This window comes from Prunus mume, linkage group LG3, assembly GCF_029339155.1.
Source record: "Prunus mume cultivar Tortuosa linkage group LG3, ASM2933915v1, whole genome shotgun sequence".
Lineage (NCBI taxonomy): Eukaryota > Viridiplantae > Streptophyta > Magnoliopsida > Rosales > Rosaceae > Prunus > Prunus mume.
In genome coordinates this window covers 10,783,894-10,793,895 of record NC_142700.1, presented here as the reverse complement: position 1 = coordinate 10,793,895, position 10,002 = coordinate 10,783,894, and the positions used below count along the sequence as shown (strand labels likewise).

The window sequence follows — 10,002 nt, the reverse complement described above, 5'->3', positions numbered from 1 at the left end:
GTTCCGTATTCAAGGACACCAAGCAAACGAAACGCAACCCCTCTCTCTCTCTCTCTCTGACTTCACACACTGATAACACCCAAACCCTAAGGCGCCAACTCACTCTCTCTCTCTCTCTCTCTACAACTCTAGATCTCTTCCCCGCACCTCATTTTCTGGCAATGTGATCCTGACCCCAAACGCAGAACCACATTGTCGTTTTGATAACGCAGATGGCCTCGGCATGCGTCAACAACATCGGCATGTCGCCGGAGAAGTTTCCGCCGGCGACGTACCCGTCGTACGGATGGCTGAGCCCTAGAATCTCATTTAGCCGCGAGTTTCCAGACGAAGACGCTTCGAAACTTGCCGGATCAAAGTCGTCGTCTCCGGCGAAGAACCAGCCTGCCGGTTCAGATCCGGAGACCTCCGCTGGCGAGTTTGAGTTCCGGCTCGAAGATCCGGTGGCCATGCTCCCTGCGGACGAGCTATTCTCCGGCGGGAAGCTCATGCCTCTCCAGTTCTCCTCGGTCAAAGCTACGGACCCGTCCTTGACGGAGATCAGATCGCCGGATACGGCCATGTATCACCGGAGACACGAAATCTCCGGTGCCGACCCGTACCTGTTCTCTCCCAAGGCCCCCAGGTGTTCGAGTCGGTGGAGAGAGCTCTTGGGCCTAAAGAAGCTCTACCAGAACAGTAACCCGAACGGTCACGCGAAGAGCGAGGCTCAGAAAACGACGTCGTCGTCCTCGAGCACAAACGCGCCTAAATCTCTGAAGCATTTCCTTCACAGAAGCTCAAGGTCCCTGTCCTCTTCCTCTTCTTGCTCAGACGCTTCGCTGAGCTTGCCCCTGCTAAAAGACTCGGATTGCGAATCGGTCTCGATTTCGTCGCGCCTCTCTCTCTCGTCGTCCTCCTCGGGCCACGAGCACGAGGACTTGCCGCGACTCTCGCTGGATTCGGACAAACCGAACCTGAACCCGATCATTTCCATTCACCGAACCAACCCGAAACAGGCGCGGGTCCGGACGGTGAAGACTCGCGAAACGACGAAGCAAAGATCGCTGGCAGATCAGCCGAGGGTGGGCAGGAGCCCGATGAGGCGGCCGGTGGGGGAATCGGTTACAGTCGCGAGCAGGGGCGTATCGGTGGACTCGCCGAGAATGAACTCGTCTGGAAAAATCGTGTTTCAGAGCTTGGAGCGGAGCTCCAGTAGCCCGAGTAGCTTCAACGGTGGGCCCAGGCTGAAACACAGAGGCATGGAGCGGTCCTACTCGGCCAACGTCAGAGTGACGCCGGTTCTCAACGTTCCGGTCTGTTCGCTTCGCGGGTCGTCCAAGTCGGGATCGGTTTTCGGGTTCGGGCAGCTGTTCTCCGCCCCGCAGAAGAAGGAAGGGAACAGCGCCGTTTCAGGCCACAACCGGAGCCAACACAGTCATTATAGTCACCATAGTCAAAGTAAGAACCGGAGTGACCGAACCTGAATCGGAAATTGGGTACTGTTTTTGACGGCGTCGTTTCGTTCCTCTGTTCACCGTTGTGTATGTAAATATGCGGCAGATCCTGATGTCTCTGTGGTTGTTGTCGTTTGTTATTTGTTAGGCTATGCGCTCTAATGGTAGAGGCTGTAGAGCTAAAACGTAATGTCGTTAGGCTTGGTAGGACTTCGCTTCTTCTTCTTCTTCTTCATCTTCTTCTTCTTCACATCGAATCTGTCTGTCTGTGACCATCTCTGACTGTGACTGTGGGTGTTTGTTTGGCACGCGCTCCGGGAGCCCGTAGGACCTGCAGTTAGGCTGTGCAACTGCAACAATCAACATGTTGAGCTTATCCATGTATTTTTTTTTTAATCTAATTTTTATTAAAGTGGCATTATTTTTGTGACTGGGAAGTGCGTAGTTTGGGAAATGATGCCAATATTCAAACGGACGCGCCAGCTCTGATGAGTTTCTTATTTTTTGCATGTCAGTCAGGCTCCTTTTTGTTTTAGAGTTAATATTCTGATGATATTAATATTAGTATTAAGTAGCTCTTGTGTTGGTGTATTAATGGGTCGGTGGACCACATGTGATCCAAAGATCTCCTACTATTGTTAGGCTTTATAGCCTTCAACAGTTAAACATTTTACATGCAATTAGCAAAGGGTAATGATTTCCCCACTTTAATTTTATTCACTTACATTTTTTTTTTTTATAGTTATAAAATGAAGTGTAAGTTGATGAAATTGAAGTGAGAAAATCACTACTTTTAGCAAAAGGCTAGTTTTAATTAAGTACTTTCTACAGTTTTATTGGGTACCAAGGATATTCTACTTTATTTGAAGCTCAACATAAATGAATATGATCATTTGAAGCTGAACTACTTAGGCTAGTTGATCAGGAATGGGTTAGGTCAGTTGGTCAGGATTGGGTCAAGCTAGTTGGTCAGGGCAATGAGCCTACCTCATTGCACTCAAGTTTGACTCTTCCTTTTTGTAAATTAAATTAATTTAGAGTAATAAGGGGTGTATTTAATTTATACAAACTTTTAAAAAGTCTATAACAGTTTGAGTGTATTCAATCTAGACTTATTTGAACTTTTAAAATGTCCATCTGAATGTGGGTGCATTCAATTAGGACTTGGAAAAAGTCCAAATAAATTTACATGTATTCAAAAGGAGATAGATTTGGAAGGATTTAATTAAGTGTTGGAGTTCGGAGAATTTGTAGGGTTTAGGTATAAATAATAAAGGCCAACATAAGTCAAACCTTCACCCCAATGATTTCATATGACGTGTTTTTTTTCTCTTTCTCTGTGTTAGAAAATTTTCCATCGTTTGGCCACTGACCTTGGGTGGTTACAAGCATTCTGTATTAAGCAAAGCTCATCCATTAGTGATTTCTTCAAATCAACCAGTTGGACGGAAGGTTGAGATATATTTCCATCACCCATAACACTACCAGATGATAGGGCCCTTGCTTTTTGGACAAAGGGTTGGTTCTTTTTTTTTTTTTTATAAATTGAATTTTTAGATAAAGAGTTTACTGTTCGTGAACAAAATCAAAGGGAAATTTCCAACTCGTGGAAATTTCAAAGGGAAATTCATTGTTTAGGTATGAAAGCTTCCAACTCGTGAAAATTTTAAAGGGAAATTCATTGTTTAGGTATGCAAGTTTCCAACTCATGGAAATTTCAAAGGGAAATTCATTGTTGTGCACACAAGTAGAGGAAGAATTTGGGAAAAAAGAAAAGAAGAAAAAAAAAAAGGGATGGCTGACTAGTGGCTAGGTCAAGATAGTTTAAAGAAAATAGTGTTGGGAAGAAAGAGTGATAAAAGAAAATAGTATTGTGAAGTCTATGCAAATATATTTGAATCTATAACAAAAGTTCATACAAAAGTATGGAAGTCTATAAAAGCATGTACAAGTTTATTAAAAACCGGGTAAAACCTATCGGAGTTATACAATTTCAGGAAATTTGTCACTTAAAAAAAAAATCTTTCAAAATCGTATACAATCCTAATTGAATACACCCCTTAGACTATTGCTTTGTGAAGGAGATAGGACTTATCTCCTCATTTGTATAAGCATGAGTCCCACTTGCATCACTTTACATTATCCAATGACCATCCTAGTATTCACGATCATAGATTCATCACGAAAATTATAGATCTAATCGGTTATATAATTATTTGTGAATCTCCCTCGTTATGTGACTAGTCATGTGACGAGAGTGATAGGCGCATGATTGTGCACAGCCTGTCAAAAATCATAATTATTAATCGGTTACATACAACTATGTTTGTGTATCTCTCTCATTGAATGATGAGTCATGTAACGACAGTGACAAACGTACAATTAGGCGAAATCATAGGTGTAATCGGTTGCATACAAATGTGTGTATATTTACATGGACCAAAGTTTTCTTTGCATTATTGGGCAGAAAATTTCCTTTTTTTGGACTTATTATATTGGAAATGGGTAGAGAGATGCTTTTTTATGCTAAGAAAACTTAAAAGAGTTCATATCCCAACTAAAAGTAGTATCAAAATGATGCAAAGATAACACAACATTCTACAAGCTAAAACCCTAAGAAATGAGGTCGTTTAAATTCTAAGAAGTTTTCTAAGCATAAACTCTCATCATATATAGCTTGCATTCCCATAGCATTGGCAGCCTAACAAGTAAGCCTTCGCAAGATTAAAAGCTGAGGCTGGTCCTTTTCCAGTTGAAGGACATGACAGACTAGGGCGGTGATATAGCCTTAGCTTGGAATCTTTTTGGGGTTCAGAGGGTGGCTTTAGATCTCTCCCCCACCCAACCCTATTGAAATGCCTCTGAGTCTAGCTTTTATTTTATCAGATATTCCCTGTTATTTTCTTCTGTGTTCTTGTTTGTTCCCGGATTTTTAGATTTTGAATGATGTGGGTGTTTGTTTGTTTGACCAGGAGGACTCGCCGGCCTTCTTGGGACCTATCTTTTCTGTCTCGTATGAGCTTTGCCTGCCTTCCTGCCTTCACTCTTGTGACAACTTGAAGTGGGTGCACCCCCACTTGCACTTCTTCATTATTGATTGGAACGCAATTTCCACGGAATAAGTTTTGGTTGCCAATTGAGATTAATGATCAACATTTAGGTTTTGTTTGTTGACAAATAAAATTTTAGGGAAGTTGAGACTTAAAACTTAAAATGTTTTTGTCAACGGATCTAATTCACGTCTATCTTGGATTTGTACGTTGGACACTTGTAAGGTGCCCACATGCCCTACAAGGCCAATCTTATCTTTCTTGCCTAATTAGGGCCATGTACTCATCAACAATAACATTGTTAATTGGCAAATATTTTTGCAGTCTAGAATAGGCAGATATTTTCTTAATGGACTTATGATGGCAAGATAAGTTATTGTTTAGAAATTAAATGTGTAATCGAGATTGATCATCTAACACCAACGACATCTATTCCCAATGTAGGGTTCTAAACCGATGGCCCATCCATTTTAGCAGACTCTGAATTTGGCCAAATCTTCATAATTGAACAAGTCCTTCCATCATGCCCATTTAATTCAGACAGGATGGGGGATGTTGATGGCTTTGGGGATTAACTTGATGTCGATGAAAGCTGAAAAGTGCATTTGTCAAGTGATTTATCGTATGAATTTTACTTTTTAGTTATAAACCGACAGCCTATCATTCATATCTTTTTGGTGAAACAAAGGTACTCAAAATTTATCTTTCTTTTTTCGAAGATTGACAAATATCGCAAGAAGAGGCTGTGATATTGCAAAAGAAGAAAGGTTGGAAATGGAGAATCAAAGAAAGAACGTGGTAATGGTCAGTCATACCTCTGAGCAGATTCCCCGTCTCTCAATCCCTTCCAAAGCCTATCACGCATTATCATATCGGAAAATTGCATTGTCATATTGGAAAGTTAAAATACATAATAATTAATAAATGACTCGGAACAGTGCCAGAATGATATTCTCATATAGGTAAGTTTTTCTCGTTGAGTAGGGCTCTCTTTAAGGAGAAAAACTTTCATGCAACGGAAATAAATTTTTTTACTATCCCTAACTAATAACACACGAGATAATTTTTCAAATTATGATTACATTATTAGCTGAATATAACAAAATAATGTTACAAAAAAGTTTTCCTACTCTAGAGAGAAGGGAAGTTTGTAGGGCAGGGTTGGGGAAGTTGTAGGGTAGGTTCTTTTGGGTTTGGGGGGGTGATGTGGCCCTCCCATGGTGGCTGACTTGGAAATATTCCTGTCCTTATCTCGGTTGCTCTAATAACATGACCTTAAGATTCACAACCCTATTCGTCTGTTCATACAATTTGGTACACAGTAGGTGTGGGGGCACGTGAACACTACTCGAGGTCACATCATCGTATCTATTCCACTTCACTTGAGGGGGTTGAGAGATGGATGGATGTGTTTTGTTATCGTATGATTAGTGTCCAATGTCCATGTGTATATAATATATGGATTCCATGCCCTTTTCCCTCTCTTTATCAGTTTTTATCATGTTTTTTAATCATTAGCACATGTAGTTGATAATTCTTAGTTAACAGGTATGTCTCTCCTAAATACAGACGTGATCGAATTTAGGTGTAAGGAGGCGTGAATATCATCCTTTGTGTTGAATTGATCTAACTCACATTTGTGATTATGTTTTAAGTTCGAAACAAATTCTAAACATAATTTTTTTTATATACCAACATAATCCCTGGGCCCATATATACAGTTCCTCCGTGTGTGTGTGTGTGTGTAATCAAAATGTTGTAACGGTTAAATTTTTGAATAATCCAAAAATGCCATTGTTTCAGAAAACAGTAAGTAAAAAATAGGCACTATATTTTAAAAGGACAAGTATGCAAAACAATAGTAGATTTTTTTCGGGAGAGAAAATGATAATACATTCAACTTAAATAGAACATTACATAGTAAAAACGAGCATGTTAATGGTGGCCTCGTTAAAATCTTCTCGAGAAAAATCATAAGGGATAAAACTCTTGGATAGAAAAGAGTATCACTAATGCTAATGACTAAACAGAAGAATCAATACCCCTATTAGAAAGTCAGATAAAGCGAGACCAATCCTTTCTAACGCCATCTAACAGTCAGGGAGGTCCATCACCCAACTAAAAATAAAATAATAGTATATTAAAATGCAAAAAATTTAGAAAAAGGAAATAGATTCAATGTTCAACAACAGTTCACTAAGGATAAGGATTAGAGAAAAAGAAGGCTTTTGACACACGGCGCATCGAATATTATGGCCTAACAAAAGTCCTTTTGGCTTAACTTTCTGAAAAATCATACTCCATTATTTTTGCTTTTCTTCCTTTTCTGAACCTAATAGAAGTTTCTGGCATAAACTATATGCATAAGTTAACAAGCTTTTTGAAAACAAAATTTCTGGCGGACAACACGTTTTGGAACACACAAGAGACAAGTAGCTAATTTAATACACGGTGGAGAAAAGAAAGCTTGAACACTGTACAGTGCATGAGGTGATGTTATTTTCTTGCAGACAGGACAGGACTAGTGCTCTATTTTTAATAGAAGTTTGTATTTTCCTGGCTGGATGATAAGACAAGTTCATGTTTAAACAATTCGATCACCAAAAAAACAAAAACAAAAACAAAAAGATTTTGTTTAAGCAGGGTTTTGTTATGAACAGTTCATTAGCTCGGAACCAATATTAGTTAGGGGCACTCACACTACTAGGAGAAAAACTTACATGTATCAGAGATATTATCGTGACGTTATTTCAAATCAATCACCTATTATCATATAATTTAACTTTTCAATATAATAATACGTAATAGATTTGACGTACCACCACAATGACATCCGTGTTATATTTAAGTTCTCCTCAAACTAGAGATGGGCAGTCCTACAAATGGTGGATTGTTTAGGTGTCTATATACTTATAACAACTGACTTTTGGATGAGGTAAAGGGTCAATAATTTCCATCCCACTTAGCTTTGCTTAATTAAAGGTGCCCTCATCCCTAAGGCCTGGGTAGCTCTATAGTTTTAATAATGCTCAAAATCCAATCTAAACTTCATTCAAACCAACCAATCCAACTTGGTCGATTGGTTTTGATAACTTTGGCGAGCTTGATTGAATTTGAATTTTTTATTTAATGAACATTAAATCAGATTCATTTTACTAAAAGATATCAAGTTGTGTTGTCTCCTTGAACGGTTTTAAGGGGAGAGATGCAAATTACTAGGAGGAACCTTTATTAGGTTGTGTATGATTTGATTATAAAATTGAAGCTAACTAGAGTGATTAAGGGTGGTGAGCAAAAATACTCTCGTTAACTAGCTCGGCTGGTGATTGTCAATGTTACGTGCCATCAGCTGATTGGGAATGAAATCAACCCCTACAAATGCCTTGTTGGCGCTATTCTTCAACTTAGTTCAATTGTTTTCATAGGGGTTGATGCTTAGCCAAACAAGGGCAAGTAGAGGCAAAATACATACCAACCAGCTTGCTTCACGAGGTATCGACCTTCTTGAAACACTCGAGTCGATTGCTATAGGTCGGCTAATTCGTTCTCAAAGAAAGCCAGAGAATCAATCCAACTGCTTTCTCATATTTTATTGACAACTCCTTTGATATTGTTTATGCTCTCTCCTTTTCATGTTCGATAAAATGTTATCATTCTGTCATGCTTTGTCTCTCTGCAACACAAAAAAAATGTCACATGCCCTATAATCTTGAAATATTGTTTGTTTTTTCTTTCGGTATCCAACCACAAAAAAAAAAAAAAAAAAAAAAAAAAAAACCAAGAAGAAGAAGATGGCGGCATTCAAAACAATGCATACTTGATTCACCATTATTATTTTTTTATTGATAAAAACTTTTTGGTAGTGTCATATTCTTGAAACAGGATTTGAAGTAATGATTTGTACCTGTGAGACTGATCACACCCCCAAAGGGAGCAGAAGCCTTACACAGGCCAACAAAAGGTGTGCCTGGAAGTGCTGTTGTTTGGTAATTTACTTTTTTTCTCAATGAACGAAAAGAACCCACATTATTATTTTATTATTATTATTATTATTTTTTTCTGGTATAAAAAAAGGGGTTCAGATAAGGAGGCTTTTGATGATGAAGTCAGAGAGTACAGATAAAGTGAAGAGAGAGGAAGAGGGTGGGGACTGAGGATCACCCTTGGCCTTGTAGTCAAGTTGGGGCCATTGGGAAAGCTATTGAAGCCAACTTTGAAAGGGAGAGAAAAAAGTGAAGAAATTGCCCTAAAAAGGGGCCAAATGCAAATGGGATGACTAATTTTTTTTAATGTTCTTGGTCAGAAAGGAATCATTTTTTCGAAATCAAACAAATTGCAGCAATAGTTATAGTTACATAACATGATAAATTTGTAATTGTTTTTGTGTAACTTTTTCTTTTTCTGGCGTGATTCCTCAGGACAAAAATTTCAGTGTTTCCTACCTGATCAGTTCATCATGGATTATGGGACTTTTTTTACTTTATTTTATCATATCTTGGAAGAAGCCCTCAATTTCTGAAGTCCCCATAAATTTGCTAACAATCAGCTCCATTTTGGATCATGATTCCCTCCACCACCCTCATAATGTGCTACACTGCTATGTTAGGGACGAGGATCAAAACTTAAGGCATGCTCCCTCGACTATTTTATAAGAATTTTGTTACGGTAAGTCATATGTGAGAGCGTACTCAAATCTTTAGTGTAAGTGAGGGTGGACTAATACCGTATAATTCACATATATTCATGATTTGTAGTTGCACACGCCCAAACTAATAGTAACGTACCTCAATTTATAAGGCAATTCGTAGTCATTCCTAATATGTTTAGCAAGTTCAATGCCTAAAAGGCTAAACTCCATTAAATGCCTTAGAACAAACCCTCTAGCTAGGTGCTACAGCTAAGGCTAGGTGTACCCCACAAAGGAGGAGGGGTGCACTGTTTAGTACCTGAAGCTTACCCCAATACCCAATTGGTGTCAAATTGTATCGTGTGTATCTACATGCATGATGGATGATAGATGGATGGCTTTGATGGCTTGATGGCTTGATGAGTGATGTTTGATGCATTGCATTTAGTTATGTGTGTGTGCTGGATTTTTCTGATTCTGCAATCTGCTGTACTGCTGGGTAGGGAAAGCTGCAGTAGCTGTTTTGACTGTATTGGGGGAAGAAGATGTGAGAGAGAGAGAGAGAGAGAGAGAGAGCGGGTGGGGTTTAAAGCTCAGGGGGTCTTAGCGCCTCACAGATGCCCTCTTGGCCCTCCCTGCTGTCCAAGTCAGGCTTACCCCACCAGCAAACCATTCATGTCTAAGCGTGGCTTGAGAGGATTGATTTGAACCCTTTTGTTTTCAAGTGTGAGAAGTAACAATACCTCTACTGTTGATGCTGTCATTTTCCCCTGATTTATCACGTGATTTTTACCACCATTTACACAAAAACCAGAAGCTTTTTCTCTTCACCCTGCAAAATTATTATTTTTTCCCCTCTTCAAATTGTACACCAAGTTATATTCTTTGC

General features: G+C 39.3%; 1 protein-coding gene across 1 annotated transcript; it reads left to right on the top strand.

Moving 5' to 3' along the window:
- On the top strand, positions 1-2,010 carry LOC103325876 (uncharacterized). Its single transcript, XM_008228069.2, has one exon. The coding sequence runs from the start codon at positions 213-215 to the stop codon at positions 1,464-1,466; it is 1,254 nt and encodes a 417-aa protein (XP_008226291.2). The 5' UTR covers positions 1-212; the 3' UTR covers positions 1,467-2,010.
- Positions 2,011-10,002: the final 7,992 nt, after the last annotated feature.